The 18,963-nt window shown below is 37.8% G+C and overlaps 1 protein-coding gene across 1 annotated transcript in view; it reads left to right on the top strand.

The window, feature by feature from the left end:
• Positions 1–18,963, top strand: part of ADAMTS12 (ADAM metallopeptidase with thrombospondin type 1 motif 12) — a 563,652-nt gene that overhangs the window by 486,483 nt on the left and 58,206 nt on the right. Inside the window, exons 18-19 of the mRNA XM_003340624.4 lie at positions 536–746; positions 17,520–18,701. Coding sequence (XP_003340672.2) covers positions 536–746; positions 17,520–18,701 — 1,393 coding nt within the window. The remainder of the gene's footprint in view (positions 1–535; positions 747–17,519; positions 18,702–18,963) is intronic.

The raw sequence follows: 18,963 nt of genomic DNA, 5'->3' as shown, positions 1-18,963 counted from the left end.
TAGGGACACAGCTGAAAGCCCAGTAAAGAGTAATTAGATAAGTCAGGCATTCAGTCAGCTTAGATTAAGGAGAACCCAGAATGACATTTCCTATATTCAGCAGTGTGTTTGGTTAGTCTCCTGGGAAAATGCCAAAGGTAGAACAACGTAATTAAATTAGTAGAGGAGGTATTAGTCTGGATTCACATCATACAGTTCTAAAATATTAATTATTTTTCAATGTATGGTACCCAGAATTTCTAGCACTGAAAGCAAGTGATCTCATTTGCTGAGAAATTTTAACTCCCCAAAATAAAAAAAATTCTTCAAAAGGCCTTGGTTTAGAAAATGACTACATTTTTATTTTAAATATATGGAACTAGATATATGCTGTCTTTTGGGTGTTTGGTTTTTTTTTTGGCAATCTACCTGTTAATTCATATTCTAAATTCTTCCCTGAACTTTATTTTTAATTTTTTTCCAGATTACATGTTAATACAATTTTAAATATTCATTTTCTGACCTTTTTTTTTAATTGCCATGAATTTTCTTATAGATGGTGGGCAGGAGAATGGCAAGCCTGTTCAGCAACCTGTGGTCCTCTAGGAGAGAAGAAAAGAACAGTGATGTGTATCCAGACAATGGGCTCTGATGAGCAGGCCCTCCCTGCTAAAGACTGCCATCACCTGCTTAAGCCAAAGGCTCTCATTTCCTGCAACAGAGATATCTTGTGTCCATCTGACTGGACAGTGAGCAACTGGAGTGAGGTAAGATTGGCCATATGAAGACAAATGTTAGCTCTGAGGTTTTTCCAGAAGTCTAAGTGGTCCTTCTCTACAACCAAGCCTCAGATGATCAATATTCAAAAGTATTAGGCAATAGTATGTGCCCTTCTTCCCCTTCTCTCTCTTTTCTCATCCATGTCATATTACTACAAATTCTTAAGCTCAATTTATTTTCAACTAATAAGGCTTAATACTTCCTCAGGGTATTTATATATTAATGATGATCTCTTGAAAATTGAGAATTTTTTAAAATTCAAAGAAATGAAACTATAACAGTATGATAAGAGGGAACAAAAGTATTCCTTGGTTTTAGAAAACCTACCATCCTCTTTAATAATCTGTTTAAGTCAGTCTCTTTTTCTGCCTTCATATTGGAGGCATGCCACTATGACAGTAATACAAAGGAACCAGGACGATACAGCATAAAGTCAGAATGTATCTTTTTGGGGGATTATCAATCTATTTGTAGGATTAATTTTCTGAAAGAAGTAATTCAGATACAATCAGATATGAATTTGTCTTCAGTGACACTATGAAAAATTTGCAGAGTTTCTTCCAACTTCTAGACTGGCATCATGAGCCATCCCAAGGTGGATGAGAAGGAAGTGGAGTTTTATTTGTCACCATAAGGGTCAGTGGCCATTATAGTCTCCAGTTCTGTTGCTGGGCATCCATGCTGTGTCTGCCACCAACTTAGCAACAATGATAAGTGATGTGATGAAATTGCTTTAAGAAGCAGACCATATTATGTATATTCAAATGAGACTTTCCACTGGTAGTTATTTTCTTAGAAGTACATATGTTTCTTCCAGTGATGCTCCTCCTGCTTAGTGCTTCAGTAACTCACACTTAGCAAGTTAATTGGAAACGTCTATCAAGCACATAATATTAAGATGACTCAAAGTTTAAGAAGTACTTCTTTCACAATAGCACTGTGAACTATGTAGTGCAAATATTATCCCCATTTTACAGATGATCTAAAGAGATGCACTGGCTACATTGGGGAAATTTTTCTTTTAAACATTAGTTATTTTCCTTGGCCCTAGCAAGCATAATTATTAACAGTAAGCTGAAATTACAGAATGTCAAATTTAGACTTGATATTGGGGGGTGGGGCAACTTGCTAATAATTAGATTGAAAAGTGAAATTGATAATCCTGCCACTGGAGGTCTTCAGGCATGGGCTGGATGGCCACTTGGTCAATAGTTTGAAGGAGGAATTTCTCTTGGGTGATACAGCTTTTGAGGTCCCCTCCAACTTTTCTTTCATTCTCTGACTTGCCCAAGATTATCTCCTCAGGAGCCGACAGGCTCTTCTAGTGAGCCAAATGTACTGCCTGTAATCTACTTATAATCTTTCTCAGGCTGTAGTCGCCACATTCTCAAAATCCATTTTGGCTTTGGTTATGTGTTCTCTTACTCGACAGTCTTAAACTCTGTAATATTGGTTCATTTAATCACTGTCAATGGTCTTGCAGTCCAGCGTGTGTGGCAGAGAGATAAGCCCTTCAGCTAATACAGACAGAGTGGCATGTCCCAATATTTTGTTGCTGGGCCAGAGCATCTTGTCTGTAGTCTCTGGGAGGGTCTGAACACAAAGATTGACCAGGCTGGCACACTTTCCCTGCTGACCCAGAGGGCTACAAATAACCATGTTGTCAAACTAAGGCCAAGTGAGGTTTGGCAACTAGTCCATTAATTTTGTTTATCCAAACCGTGCCAAGGTGGTTAATCACGCCTATCATGCAGAGTTCACTAATTGCCAGTGTCACTAGTTGTTTTTTAAAAGGAATCTAATTGTAGATTCTGTTGTTGATTCTTCATAATATATTGATGTACAAGATGTACCTAATGACCCTCTTTAGCTGATTAAAAAAGTCTAGAACATAGCCTATCTATGTACTTCTTCATATAGGTTTGCTACTCTAGACTGTTGTTAGAGGGAGCCCTTTACCGGTCATTTGATTTACTTCTCTCATAGTTGAACATAAATAATGCTTTATCAATAAGCACTGTCTCTACATTCTCTTTTAATCTATTTGACTTTTAGGCGAATTAACATAAAGATGTCTATAGAATGGAATACACATGTATGGATCCAGATTTCCCATTTCCCCTCTGCCATTCTCCTAGTTAGTTATTGTAGAATGACAAATAATAGATAAGTTGTCAGAGGCAGAACTTGAATATAGTAGTTCCTGACTAAAGCCACACATGTACAACCTCTCTTTATATTAGTGGGGAAAGTTTCCACACTGGGAATTGCCTTTATCCAAGAAAGCATGAATCTAGACCAGCACCATCTCCCTACCCATCAAGTTGTACAACCACTCCCATTTCTATTCTATGTAGATAAAATAATAATGTATACAATATAATAATCTCATACTTGTTACCACATATATAGAATAAGAAGCCTGTGAGAGACAAACAGGATCTTTAATTATTTCCCAAGAACCAATTGAGTGGTTGCCATTACTGCTGCCATTTTTTACTATCTCAGCTCCAGATGAACTTGTGGCACTCTGCTCAGTCTGTGTCCCTGAAAAGTTTAGCAGTCTTACCAGGATTATCATATTTGAATGAACATTGTTTGGCTAATTCAATTCAATTTCAATTCAGTAAACATTTACTAAGCACCAACTAGAGTCAGGAAGACTTGAATTCAAATTTAACCTTAGATACTTGCTAGTTGCGTGACATTGGGTGAGTAACTTAACCCTGCTTACCTCAGTTTCCTCATCTGTAAAATGAGCCAGAGAAGTAAATGGCACAGTCTTTGCTAAGAAAATCCCAAATGAGATCATAAAGAGTCAGATATAAGTAAAGCAACTGAACATCAATAAGTATGTGCCAGGTACTGTGCTAAGCACTGGAAATATAAGTTAAAAGAAAGAACACTCCTTGCCCTCAAGGAGCAAAAGACAGAATGCAGAAGGAACCTAGAAAGAGAGGAGAGGAGGAACACCAAGAAGTACTAGGGTATGGGGGCAGGGTGTACAGAAAGTGGAAAATTATCTTGTTCCTATTGAGTTCAAACCAATTAGAACTGCAGATACAAGTGGAGAGTGAATTGCAAAGTTCAGATCCTACCCTTTCTAAAGGAAAGGTTTAAAAGCTATTAAATTTATTTTTCAAATTTGTTATTTATTATTTTAACATTATTTTTTATTGAGGTTCAAGTTCTCTCTTCCTTCAGTACCTCCCCAGTTATTGAAAAAGCAAGCAACATATCTATTTTATATGTGAAATCATATAAAACATATTCCATATTAGTCATGATGGGAAAAAAGCAAGAAAAATTAAAGTGAAAAAATTATACTTCAATTTGTATTCTGAGTTCATCAGTTCTCTCTCTCTGGAGGAAGATAGGATCTTCTATCCTGAGACTTTTGGAATTGTCTAGGATCACTGTATTATCACCATCAGAGAGGCAGACAGACCAGCCTCCAGTTGACATCTTTAATGTGGGCATCACCAGGTCTCCTACTCTGAAGCTACTTGTAGATTGCTGATAAGAAATGTGGGGGAAAATAAACATTGGATAGTCTTTTTATTCTGATTATGGAAGGGAAACAGAGTAGAAAGACAGCATCTGGAATCAAAGGACTTGGGTTCAAATCCCATCTTTGATATTTATTACCTATTTGATCTTGGGCAAGTGATTTAGCCTCTCTGGTCTTCAGTTTCATTAGCTGTTACATTAGAAAATTGGACTAAAAAGTCTTTCAAGTCTCTCCCAGATCTAGAGCTCTGGTCTTTGTTCCCTTTAATCTTTACCATGTATTTCATTTCTCTCTGAATATGTTGTGTTTGCCTAAGAAATTTAAGCTCCTTGAAGTCTAGGGAGTATTTGTATCTCACACACACCTAGCAGAGATAGGGAGTTGTAATATTTAAAATTATGACTCTGTTTGTAGCTTAATAACTAAATCAAAAGTAGTAGTAGTAGTAGTAGTAGTAGTAGTAGTAGTAGTAGTAGTAGTAGTAGTAGTAGTAGTAGTAGTAGTAGTAGTAGTAGTAAAGAGAGGAAAAAGTAGGAGAGCAGTAGAGAAGTACTTAATCTTTCTAATCTGCAGCTGCCATTATGGACTTCTAGTTACATTCCACCAAGGGTCCACTCTGCTTCTCCATGCCCATGTCAAAGACCCAGACTTGCTGCTAGTCTGAATTTATAAGCTTTTTTCTCCACCCACTAACTCTCACACATCACATCTCAGGAACCAATCATAGTTTCTTAATTTGCCTGGATCGTCCAAGGAGCAGTGCTTGTGGAATCATTGTTTCCTGTATCTTTAGTTCATTATTTCTTTAACTTCCTTTTTATGAGGCTCCTCCATACCTGAATTTGCTTAGTGGTATTTGACCTCCAGGGCACTGAAAGATGACATAAAAAAAAGCAACACTGGAGAAAGAAATTCATTTCCAGCACAGTTAATATATGTTTATTGAAATAAATGACAATAATAAGACTTAGAAAAAATACAAGGAACATTAACTGCCCTTTTAAAAAAAAGAAAATGTTTTATGGATGCATGTATCACAGTTATTTGGTGTTATAAAATGCTCCTTAGAATTCTCTCTTGTTACAAAGAGTCAAAGCAAAACCAACCATGGTCTATAATAATCTATGATCATAACCTCCATTTCTCTAGAGGAGAGATGTATAATGATGATGATAATGATGAAGATAATAGTGTATTAAAGTTAGCAAACCATTTTACATGTTATTTCATTTTATATCATTGTAACAACTCTGCAAGGTAGATTTCATTATTATCATCCCCATTTTATAGATGAGGAAACTGAGGTAGGATGAGGTTTATCAACTTTCACAATAGCTTGTAAAGGTCTGAGACCAAATTCCAGCTCAGGTCTTCTTAATTACAGGTTTCATATTCTATCCATGGGTACCTAGTTTGACTAAACTCCATTTTTCAAAGTTAAGTGCTGACTTCCTGACCATCTCACCTCTTTATGCTTTCTGTAAATAGTTAATTTGCATTAATGATGTCCATGCATTAGGTGCCCTATTAAGTGCAAAGCACTCTTTCTGGTTTCTCCACAGTATATTCCAAGTAGCAGGTGGCATTTTCTATTACTCCAGAAGAGACCATGCAAATTTAGTGTAAAGCATCCCTTGACTTGAAATCCTAAGACCTGGGCTGGAATCTCCCCTCTTACTAACTATATGCAGGTCACTTCTTTATGAGCCACAGTTTCCTCATTGACAAAATGGAAATAATTGAAATTCGGCTTGTTGTGAAGAAGGGTCTATAGCTGTTATATATTAATCTAGATTATCATCATTATAATTGTCCTGAAATACTAGCACCTCAATCTGCTGGACTAAGAAGGACCAGAGGATAGTCCAGTCTATTGTAAAATGGGAAGGAAATATCACTGATGACAAATCATTGCTTTCAAATTAACTGGAATTAGGGAAGAAGAAGTCAGGTGGGGAGATGACCAGTACTCCTGGCTCTACCCAGGGATTCCCATCTTGACAAAACTTCTGCTTTAGATTCTTTCCCCAATCTTCCAGCCCTAGGATGACTATAGCTAGTGCAGAGCCCTCAGTCCTGGAGCCTGAGCAGCCCAAGAATCTGTCCACTGGCATCTCTGGAGCTCTCAAGCAGATACCCTGGGGATGATTTCAGATCATTCACCTTTAAAAGTGTGCTGCATGATAGGGTAGCTGGACTGACTTAAACTCACAGGCTCACCTGCAGATAGATGGGTCCCCTTAGGGGGAAGGGGAGACTCAGTCCTATCGCAATTGCCCTTCCTTACTGCCATCCAACTCCTTGGCAACTCCCTCAAAGGGTCTTGATGCTGGTGCTCAGTCATTCAGTTGTGTCCAACTTTTTGTGACTCCATAGAATATAGCATTCCCTTGTTTTTCACTATCTCTTGAAGTCTAAGTTCGTGTTTGTTTCTTCCATGACACTATCTTTACATTTCATCCTCTGCCATCCTGTTCTGCTTTTGCCTTCAATCTTGTCCAACATTGGGGTCTTTTCCAATGAAAAGGATCTCTTTTGATTTTGTGACCAAAGCTTTGAAGCTTCAGCTTCAGAATATGACCTTCCAGGGAATAGTCTGAATTAATGTCTTTAAGTATTGACTGATTTGAGCTCCTTGCTGTCCAAGGGACTCTCAAAAGTCTTCTCTAGCACTACATTTTGAAAGCTTTGATTCTCCAGAGCTCAGTTTTCCATACAGCCCAACAATCACAGCCATACATTGCTACTGGAAAAACCATAGCATTGCTAACAATAAAGCTAGTGGAGATGATGGAATTCCCACTGAGCTATTTAAAATTCTAAAAGATTATTAAAGTGCTGTTAAAGTGCTACACTCAATTCACCAACAAATTTAAAAAATTCAACAGTGGCCATTGGATTGGAATAGATCGGTTTGTGCTTCAGTCAGAAAGAAAGGTAATAACAAAGAATGTTCAAATTATTGAAAAATTGCATGCAAAATGGCTACAATGGGAAAGACTGCCTCGTGTTGTGATATACATAGCAGAGCTACACAGTCTACTTCTGTGGGTACTTCCCTCTACTGTTAAACCTACTTTACACAAAGGCAAGATATTGCTGTGATTGTTGTTCAGTCATTTGTAGTGGCATTGCAATTGTGTCTGACTCTGTGGGGATTCGTTTAGGGTTTTCTTGGTAAAGATACTGGAATGGTTTGTCATTTCCTTCTCCAACTCATTTTACTGATGAGAAGATTGAGGTAACTAAGGTTAAGTCACTTGACCAGGGCCACAGAGTAAGTGGCCAGACTTGAACTCAGGATATTGAATGTTATTACCTAAAAGCTCAGCACTCTTTCTGCTATGCCACCTACCTAAAGGCAACATGGCTATGGTCTGATGGTACTAACAGCCTTTGCCCTTAAATATCTCAGCTAAATGCTGCCTAGTGAGATTATTATATAATCAGAGGCATAGCAATTAAATTCTGAAGTCCTCCCCAAAATATTTTGTATTTATTTATTTTTATTTCTTATATGTAAGCTCCTTGAGGAAAGGTGTTTTTTTTTTAACCTTTTTTAAAAAAGGTAAAAATTTTAACATTTTTCATTTTTACCTTGATTTTCACTGCCTGGTGTTTAATGGATATTAAAGACATGCAGAGAAGGTCAGCCAACCTGGTCCACTGCTTTTTGAGCCTATGATAGGCACTTAATAGAGGCCCATAGATGAATCATAGAATTTAGAGATGAAGAAGGCTTAGATCTCAACCCCCTCATTTTACAGATGAGAAAACTGAGGTCCAAATAGGCTATTATGCAAAATCACATCAGTAATAAGTAAAAAGGACTGAGATTTGAACCTAGACTCTAAATCCTGTGTTTTCTCCACTGCCCCAGACTTCTTTCCCATTTATACATCCATTAGAATAGTTACTAGAATTATTTTAATCCTTATAGGTTCTAGATCTATCACTCTGGGAACTGAATTTTATGTACTCATCAAAGTGTTAAAACACAAAACTCCATGAAAGCTCTTAGATGTTGCCTGCATTGATGCAAAATGTTCACATGGTCAGATATACTTAGTCATAAATTCAAGCTTAGAGTGAAAGAGACCATATGGTCCATCCTGTTCCTCTCTGTGAGCCCTTCCAACCCTGAGCATCTGGGATTGGACCCATTCTGATGCCCTACTTGATAAAAGCATCCTCTGGAGGATCTAACAACATTTTATTTTGCTTTCCTCTCTTCATAGACACCCATCCTCTAGGTCCTCCCTACTCTCTTCTCCTGGACAATACTTCTCTTGTCCCCTGGGGAGCCCTGTATTATTTTAAAACCCTTTTTTTTTGGCCTTAGAATGAATACTAGGTGTTGGCTCCAAGGCAGAAGAATGATAGAGGCTAGGCAAAGTGACTTGCCCAGGGTCAAACAGCTAGGAAACATCTAAAGCCAGATTTAAAGCCAGAATCACCCCCCTCCTGACCTGGCTTTCTTCCACTGAGCCACTTACCTGCCCCTGCCCTATATGATTTGAAATAACTATGTTTTCATACTCAATGATGTTGTCTTCACCTCCTTACATTAAGTGAGACACATCTCAATCCATTTCCAATATATATTAGCTAAATTTGCTAACTCTAAGATAAATAGAGAGAGTTTCCCATTATGAAGTTGTTGTAGTGCTGTAGCCTCGTGGGGAACATTTAAGAATGTCAACAAAGTAAGTGCTATGTAGTCTAGACACCCAGTGACACTAAATGATGAGGTCTTAAGTTCCTTCCTCAAACAGAAAAATGAAGATAAAATGATTTCCTTTCTTAGAAAAGGAACAGTAGAGGAACATTTAATATTAGCAAAATCTCATCTTAAAATTTACCCTCTAAAAGAGGGTCTGAAGCAGAGTGGAAATGTTTTCCTAATTCCAGAAAGATGATTTAATTGAATTTAGTTATATTAATGCTAAATAGAGATTTTTAAATCCAAAGGAGGTACAAGAAACATAAAAAGGAGAGAGAAGATTAGGGACTCAAGGAGAATCAGAGAAAGCAACATAATGTGAGCAGGATTAGTGAAGAGGCAGAAATTTCTAGTAAAAAATTACAATAACTGAATTCAGAGAACCATTTCAGACACGGAGATGGAGGATAGTTATGCTCATATACTGGAAAAGAGTGATAGGCTTGCACAGCCTGAAATAACCGATTTCTTTCTCTTCTGGTGGGAGAACAGCTGGCATCCTTAAGTTATACACTAGAGTTCTGACTCAAGGCAATGATTACTCTTTTCTTTGGAAACTTGACCATAGTCTGCAAACTCCCAAGGACTTTTTTGCCCATAGATCAAACGCAGGATAGCATCTGACTAGAACTCCATCCAAAATTCTCTCATTCTCTACAGTCACACTGTCATTCTAATTGTCACCTGCAGACTGATTAATTCTACATAAAAAAACAAACAAACTAACCTCTTACCTTCTGGTTTAGAATTGATACTGACTATCAATTAAGGCAAAGGCTACACGATTGAGGTTGAGTGACTTGTCCAAGGTCACATAGCTAGAAAGTTTCTGAGGCCAGATTTCATCCTGGGATGTCCTGTTTCCAGGCCTGGAACTCTATCCACTGAGCCACTTAGCTGTCCCAACTAATTCTACATTAAAAATAATAGTAGGGGGCAGCTGGGTAGCTCAGTGGATTGAGAGCCAGGCCTAGAGACGGGAGGTCCTAGGTTCAAATCTGGCCTCAGACACTTCCCAGCTGTGTGACCCTGGGCAAGTCACTTGACCCCCATTGCCTAGCCCTTACCACTCTTCTGCCTTGGAGCCAATACATAGTATTGACTCCAAGACAGAAGGTAAGGGTTTTAAAAAAAATAATAGTACTAATTCTGTCTCTATAGTCCTATCAATGACTAACTTGTCCTTCCTTTAAACTTACATACCCAATCTCTTTCTCTTCTAATAGCTACTGTCCATAACTCATAATTACTATCAGAGACCCTTTTCCACCTGCTGCCTACACAAATACACTTCCATGCCTTCTCCTCCCCCCATCGATTTTTCTAACTGTGCTCTCTACTTCCACTGTGCCCTTGTAGTGTCTGTTGTGGTATAAATAAACTCCTCTTCCATCCCTAGATTATTCTCTTTGTACTTTTTCTACTACTTTGCATTAACTAGAACTTGACTGGTAAACTACTAATTTATGCTTACTTTATCAGTTTCCTACTGCATGGCAAACCTCCTATTCATATTTCATTGATTCTACTGTGTTCACCCACTCTAATTGTCTCCTCTCTCCTCAAACTCTCAACTCTACTCCTACCTCTTCTTTTACAGCAGATAAAAGTATGGAAACTAATTTGTGCTCCATCTCATGACCTTCCCTCTATCTCAGCAGCTGTAATTCTCTCCCCATTCTCTGCTCCTTCCCACGGGGTGCAAAGAATGAGGAAACTTTCCTTTTAGCTGTTAGCAATTCTTCCCTTGATGTCCTTCATCTTTCTCTTTTTGCCTTATTTCTCTGTCTACTTTCCTACTGTATGCCTACATACCTCCCATACCTTGAAAAAATTTCCCCTTGATCCTGCTGCAATATTCAGCTAGAACCCACATAGTCCTGTATCTTTCCTTACCTTCAGTGCCAAACTTCTATTTCTCACCAAAAACTCACCCACTCTTTGCATTTTTTTTCTTTCTGGCTATGCAACTGAAACAACTATCTCCAGAGTCACAATCATTACCTCCACGTCCCCAAAGCCAACAGTCCTTTTATCAGTCTTCTTTCTCCTGGTCTCAACAAGCCATTGTCATTGCTGACCAAATCTCTCCCATCTGGATCTTCTTTCCTCCCTTTGCTTTTGGGACTCTATTCTGTTTTCATTATAACATCTGCTTTATATTATAGTTGTACCTATGCTGACTTCCCCTTTGAAATCATAAATCTGTCTCTGATATAATGTAAGTTCCTATGACTAAAGTTACCAAGACTGCTCTGACCTTCACTGCTATGTCCCACTTTTCTTTCTGGAAAAGTTACTCCCCTTTCTGGAAAACATAAATCTTTCTCATTTCCTCATCTAAATTTCTATCAATTGTACCTTCCCACCTAATTTATTTCAGGAATAAGGTCATCGGGCACCTCATGTGGGAAAGACACTTAAATGTCTCTAAGCCTTGATTTCCCCTTTCTCTAAAATGAGGATGAATTGTAACTCTCCCAGAGTTCTGGTATAAGGATCAAATGAGATAACTGGCAATCACATTGTAAACCAGAGAGAATTGTATAAATGCCTACTTCTGTTATCATTATTTTTATTTCAAATCATAATAGTAGTCATAGCACATCTTGTGTGTATATTATTTTACATGTTTTGTTTTGATAGTTGAATAAACTCTAGGTTGAGAAAAAGCATAGTGGAGTATAGTAGACCCCAAATGACAGAGGAACAGGTGGTTGTGGGTGGGCCCTGCCAACTTAGCAGTGAGATTTTGCCAAGAAATAACTCATCCAAGAAGCACTAAATAATTTCCTTTGGGCTGGAGACTTTGTGTACTTAATAATTACTCTACATTTTGTAGTCATACCAGCAGAAAAGTAATCATAAGTGAAAAAACTATCTCAACTGTGCATTGATTCCTTTTCCCAGAAGCCTTTCCTCCACTGTAATTTTGCCTGATTGCTAAGACTTGTGAGGTTCCAATAGGTGACTGCATCACAGATTGGAACAAAATGAGTAATGAAATTTACCATCACTAATCATTTCCCCCCGAGGAGGTAGCTGAACAATGTAAAGTGAGAAAACAGATGAAATTGAGCTCAAATGAAAATATGTGGGCTCATTGGTCAGGACACTTCATTTTCCTGTTAATTCTCCACGATGGTGGCAACAAGCTTTCAACTCAATTTATTTCATACTTCGTTTCTTTAGTATTTTCTGTGTTCAAGGCATTGGACTAGGAGGTACTTATGCAAAAGTTAGCAAGAAACAATCCAGGCCCTCTCCTCAAGGTGTTTAGAGTCTAGATCAAGGATTCTTAATCTGAAGTCTTGGCTTTTGTATTTTTTAATATTTGAATAACTATTTTATTAGTTCCATATTTTCCTGTGTCATCCTACATAGTTTATTTTATTTATTTAAAAGTATTATTCTGAAAACATCTAATGCCCAGTGGACTTACGCGTCGGCTATGGGGGGTGGGGGGGGGAGGAAAAGAAAATGATCTATGTCTTTAACGAATAATGCTTGGAAATGATCAAATAAAATATATTTAAAAAAAATGTGAAAAAAAAAAGTATTATTCTGAGAAGGGACCCATAGACTTCATCAGACTGACAATGGATCCCATGGCATATGAGTTAAGAATTTCTGGTCTAGATGAATAACACAGGTACACAAAACTATGACAACAGTATAGAAGTGAAGCATGCCATGAGAGAGAGACAATGAATGACAGGGAGTGACAGAAAAGGAACAAATTCATAGGATCGTAGAACTTAAAATGAAAAGGACCTTAGACGCCATCTACTCCAACACCCTTATTTTCAAGATGTGGAAACTGAGACTCATAGTAGTTAAGTGACTAGCCCAAGGTCCAACAGGTGGGAACAGCTGGGTTTTGTTGCACCAAGGTCCTCTGACTCCAAAAACACAATTCATTCTTTCCACTACAACAATCTGCCTTCTGGAAACTCTGTCTGGTTGAAAGTGTTTAGGGAGTGAGGAAGGACTTCAAAGGGGAGATAGTATTGGGGTTATGAGAACTATGGCAAAAAAATATAGGAAAGTCAGAAGGGAAATTGATTTCAAAGTGGGCAACTAGCTTAGCTTAGAACACCATGTTGCCAGCAAAACATCCATGTAAATGATGGTGATGAGAATAGAACTATGGGGAACAGATGTGAGGCATTTTGAAAGTAGGCATTAGTGGCCTTGGCAGCTGATTAGGTGATAGGGATGAGAATATAGAGAATTCAAAATGGCCACATGATTTCAAGTTTGTGTAGCCAAGGGAATAAGCACTCTCCTCATTAAAAAATGTTGAAACTGTCATTAGCAGAAACCACAAGATCAGTAGGAAGACTATATTATAGAGGAGAGGAGAGAACAATGTGGTTTGGAATAGGATGAATTTGAGGTACTAAAAGTCCATCCAAAAGAAAATTTCCAGAAAAACATTGAGAATGCAGGGTTGGAACTCTGAAAAGAGATTAAGCTAGACTAAATATATACATTTCAAAGCATCCCCATAGAGCAGAGAATTATTGGGTTATAGAAGTAAATAAAAGGAGAAAATATCAATGAATGGGTGAGAAACTGAGTGTCTAATATTCAAAAGGAATTTTTTAAAAAGTCATTGTAGTTGTGTGATCCTGGGCAGGTCATTTAATCCCCATTGCCTTGATTATCTGCCTTGGAATAAATACACAGTATTGATTCTATGATGAGAAGTAAGAGGGGAAAAGGCCATTTGATTGATATTAAGAATGTTATTAAGAACTTTCAAGAACAGTTATAATTGATGGTGGGCATTGTACCAATATTGTTCAGATGTTAAAAGTGTAAGGAGTAACTGAATGTAGAAGAAATAGAGTTAGAAATCAAAGGCTACTTTTTAAAAGATTTTGGTAGTAGTAATAATAATAATAACTAACATGTATGAATACTATGTGCCAGGCACTGTGCCAAGAATTTTACAAATATTATCTCACTTGATCCTTACAACAGCCCTGTGATTTTATTATCCCTGTTTTACAAATGAGGAAACTGAGGCAAGTAAAGGTTAAATAGCTTGCCCAAGGTCACATGACTAGTAGGTTTCTGATTTTGGATTTGAATTTTGGTCTTCTGTACTTCAGGTCCAGCACTATATCATTGGTAGGAGAAGCAAGAAAGAATGGTATCTCAAAGACATAATGGCATCAATGGAAGATTGTTGTTGTTTGTATTTTTTCAGAGTGGAAGAAACCTAAGAGTGTTTGTTGGTCACCTTTGAGGTCACCCATATTTTGTAGTCTTCTGAAATCATAATATTTCAAGATTGGGATCTAGTAGAAAATAGAGAAACAAAATATTAGTGGAAGATGAGTCAAAGGAGGCAGAAGATGATAGAATCAAAAGACTTCTGCAGGGATTAACTTGGACCAAGACTTGGGACATGCCTCATCAAATGTAAAGGAATAAAAGTGAACTGGAGGGATAAAACTTAAAAGAAATTCTATGGTAGTGAGGAGGAAGTTGAGGAAGTTTGATCTCAGTCAAAGAGCAGTTATGACACCTATGTCAAGTCAGTTAATTCAAAGTGTATTAAAAATTCAGCACTCAGAATTTTAACCAACAAATGAAACCATTTCTCTGAGTTTGTTAATAAGGGCATGTAACCTATTAATAAAGGATAGGTCTATTTCATATGGCTCTTATACAGAAAAGATGCTTCCTGAGGTCCAGTACTCTCTTTTACATAGATATGTCTTCTTTCTAATTGGTCTGACAATACAATGTTTGGGCCTCCCCTGGAAATCCCAGTTGCTGGATATTTTAAAAGAGAATGTGGGCTTAGAGGTCTCAACTCCTCCCTAATTACTTCCTCACAATGGGGAGAAGAGGATTACTCTTCAGGTGGATGGATCCCTACAGATAAGCTAGGGAAACTTGGCCAACCCTTCTCTGCTTTCAAATGCCTTAGGGAGAATGTTCTTGTGTATAGATAAAGAAGGAGCTAGGTATCCACTTATTACCTTTAACAAAAGACCAGAAGTCCCAGCCCAGTTACATGCCTTGGGACTTGGGAGCAAATTTCCTCAGCTTGAGAATTGAATTGCTTGAACTTCAGGTGATTAATTTTCCTCATTGATCATAATTGCTAACTTTTATATAGTGCTTTAAAGATTACAAAGTACTTTGCATATGTTATTCCATTTTATCCTTACCCTTTAAGGTAGTTGCTATTATTATTCTAATTTTACAGATGAGGAAACTAAGGCTGAGAGAGTTTAAATGACTTGTGTAGGTTCAAGTGTCTAATGTAGGAATCAAACTCAGATCTTCTTGACTCCAAGTCCAACATTTTATCCAGTGCTCCAGCCAGCTGCCTATTGGAACTATATTTTTTAGGTAGCACTAAACTAGGCACTATGGTTGATACAAAATAAATCTAGTCTTGGCTCTGCTACTACCTTCCAATCTGACATTTAATTAACCCTTCTGTGATTCAGTTTTCTCACCTGGAAAATAAGAATAAAAATCTCTGCTATATATATCTCAAGGGATTGTAGTAGGAATTGAATGGAAAAGTGAAATGTGAAACACTTTGAAAAGTATAAAGCATTATACAAATGTAATCCATTATTAATTATAATTATTATCATCATACTAAAACTCTGCCCTTGGGGATGTATACAACTAGTTAAGCAGACCTGATTCACATATATTAAATGTCTCAAGGAAAAAGGAGAGTTAAAAGATCTCTTAGGTCCCTATCTACTCAAAGAATATGTGTATATATGTGTATATATCTGTATATAGTCAAGTAGCAAATTGTGTGGTACAGCACAAATGGAATTCAGAGAAAGGAAACGTCAAAGATGAAATTTGTTAAAAGTGGAAAGGGGAATGATGTTTCTAAACACCTGAATGTCTGAAGTCCTAAATGGCCTGTACAAATGTTATCTATTGCTTACTCAGTTAAGATCCTTCCCTTAAGGAGTTCCTGCATTTGTTTCAACTAACCCTATAGGCAAAAGCATTTGCCTGAAAGGTAGGATTTACTTAAACTATTTCCATAGAAAAAAGAAAGGAGCAATAGTGATGTACTAGAACACCTCAAAACTATGCCACCTGGTCTCATAACCTAAGAAACTCTGTATGGTTTGCTTAAGGTTGTTTCTACTCTTTTTAACACTCTTCAAGAATATGAAAGGATGTTCTCTCCATGGTACCTAGTTGTTTTCTGTATTGTCCAATACCAGGGTTTGTTTACATTGCAATATGAAGAGCTTAGCTCTCCCTGTAGGATAGCAGCAAAACTTTGCCTATAAAGGTATTGTCAAAAGAAATAATGGAATTTTTTTAAGTTTGTATGGTTTTTTGTTTGTTTTTTAACCCAAGCTAAGTACTATATTTCTTGAATGATTAGTTGCAGTCCTCCATAAAAGCAAAAAGATATCCATTCTTTAATCAACAAGAATTTATTAAACATCTACTATATACCAGGCATTGTGCTAGGCACTAGACTAGTGATGGACCATTGAGGTGATTTTTCACTGGATCTCTCAGGTCTATGGATATATGGATATGATTTCAAAAGATTAATATATTGTGTATAGATATAATTATTTGTTAACTCTATTGTTGGAACTCAGAGCAAAAGTATCCCCTTGCATCAATTTAGCTTGATATGTTTTGATTCACTTTTCCACACGCAGTCAAATGTCTTCTCAGGGAAAATAAAAATGTGATTCTTCTTCTTGCCTTTTTCCTACAGCTTTGATCATATCCACATGCCATGTAATGGAGCTGTTATTTCTGCACAGGTTCTCTAGCTCGTTGAGACTATGTTATCTCCCTGATTGTTGGCCAAAATTTTTATCCAAGGAGATAAATGTGATTTCCCCATGTCACTGGGAAATTAAGGAGTAAGGGAGCTGCTAAATACAGTCATTTTCAACATTTCTCAGGCCATGAGAGTTCTCCACAGCCCATAAAAACAATACTGGATTTTCCTACATTTGCTACACTGACCATGTCTCTATTCACTAGACTGACAGCAATATCTACATGACACCAATCAAAGGCAATTCAGTCAGATTATTGGCCAATTCAAGGTAAAGAACAGGAAAGCCTGGTATGGTAATGGATACATTTGAGTCCCTCAGTATACTTGTTGAAATAGATTGAATGTTTTGACTTGATCAGGAATTCAGAATCAAGTCACAAAAATCATAGAATCAGAGCTACCTAGAATTGGAAGGGACCTGAGATGTTATCTATTTTGTCCAATCTTCCTCCTCCTTCCCTAATGTAGGAACTCCTTCCTTAGCATTTCTGCCATATAATTGGTTAGGGCCTATTTAGATATTTCAGGGAATAAGGTGGTCACTCCTTTAATGGGCATCTTATTCCATTATTATACTGCTCTGGTTACAACTTATTATAAGTATGCTGTCCAATTTCCATTAAATTTTGAATGATTTATTTGAGACCTTAGGCATGAGGATCAGTGTTTCTTTTCTCACTCAAAATAATTATTAACTTTCTTTTTTTCAGTGTACTGTTTCCTGTGGTGGAGGAGTGAGGATTCGAAATGTCACATGTGCCAAGAACAATGATGAACCGTGTGACTTCACAAAGAAGCCCAATAGTCGAGCCCTCTGTGGTCTACAACAGTGTCCTTCTGGTCGAAGGCTGCTGATCCCTCCTCTGAAACCCAAAAGAGGACCAATTTCCAATAGGAGAACTCTACCTAAGCCTAAATCAACTCCCTCAAGTCCCATCCCTCCCCCTACACTTAGTCCTAGAGTTCTGACCACACAAATGATACCTGAATCTGTGAGTCTAAACCCCATGACAACTATTACCACTAATCCAACCATGTCTTCCAAAGATCAAGATCCTGTAGGAGGAAAATTGCAAAATAATTCAATCCCATCTGAGCTAGACTCTCCTGTTTCCATTGTTCCCACTGAAAGCACATCCCAGCCAAATCCTGCTTCTGGGACTGTGAGTATTCAGCCAAAGAGCAGAAATGCAACTAGCGAAGGGAACATTTCCCATTCAGAAAGGACATCCACCCCTAAAATGGACTTTGTGGCCAAAACAGATGTCACCCCTCTGTTACCATTTACCACAATTCCAGTGACTTTGCAGGTGACTCCTGTTTTTGACCCCTTGCCTGAGGGACCAGAAACAGAAGTTCACAGTGGCTCAGGAGAAGATAGTGACCAGCATGTGGACAAAACTACAGATGTTTCTGTAACATGGACCAAGAACAAAAGCCTCATAGACCAGTCTCCACTTACCAAGTATGCCATAAGTATGCCACTCCAGCCCCAACCAACACCCTCTCTCAGTGAGCCTTCCACGGGGAATTCATTCAGCACAACAGCAGATGGGCTATCACCTTTAACAAGGACCAGCCAGCAGCCGACTACTCCCCAATATGGCACATTGGATGCCAATGCAATAGTCAGCAAAAAGTCTTCCCTCCTGCAGCTATCACCAGAAAAAAAAATTGAACCACTGCTGCATGAGAAAGTGTCAACCCATATGGAGACTGACTCCATGAACAATAAGAGTCTATCACAAACCCTTGAACCTGATCTGACTGAGGAGGATGCAAAGAACTTGATTGCTGAGGGGTTTTTGCTGAATGCCACCAATTATAAACATCTTAGAATGCCTAGTCCAACACAAAGTGCTGCCTACTGGATTGTGAGCAACTGGAGTGAGGTAAGAAGTTTCATTTGGTTCATTGACTAATAGATCATAACTGGAAGGGATCTTTGGGTCCATTGAGTCTAACTCCTTCATTTTACAAATAAGGAAACTGAAGCCCAGGGAAATTAAATGCCTAAAGCAGTTGTGCAGCTTCCCTTGACTACAAAGTAATTACTGTCACTCAGTAAGTACTAGAGGTTGACTTTTAATTCAGTTCTTCTGACTCTGAAGCCATAGCCCTCAAGTAGGTCTGATGATGTGCAGAAAACAATCA

The sequence above is a fragment of the Monodelphis domestica genome, chromosome 3 (genome assembly GCF_027887165.1).
Source record: "Monodelphis domestica isolate mMonDom1 chromosome 3, mMonDom1.pri, whole genome shotgun sequence".
NCBI lineage: Eukaryota > Metazoa > Chordata > Mammalia > Didelphimorphia > Didelphidae > Monodelphis > Monodelphis domestica.
Note: the sequence above shows the minus strand (reverse complement) of the source record. Positions and strands in the feature narration are given on the sequence as shown.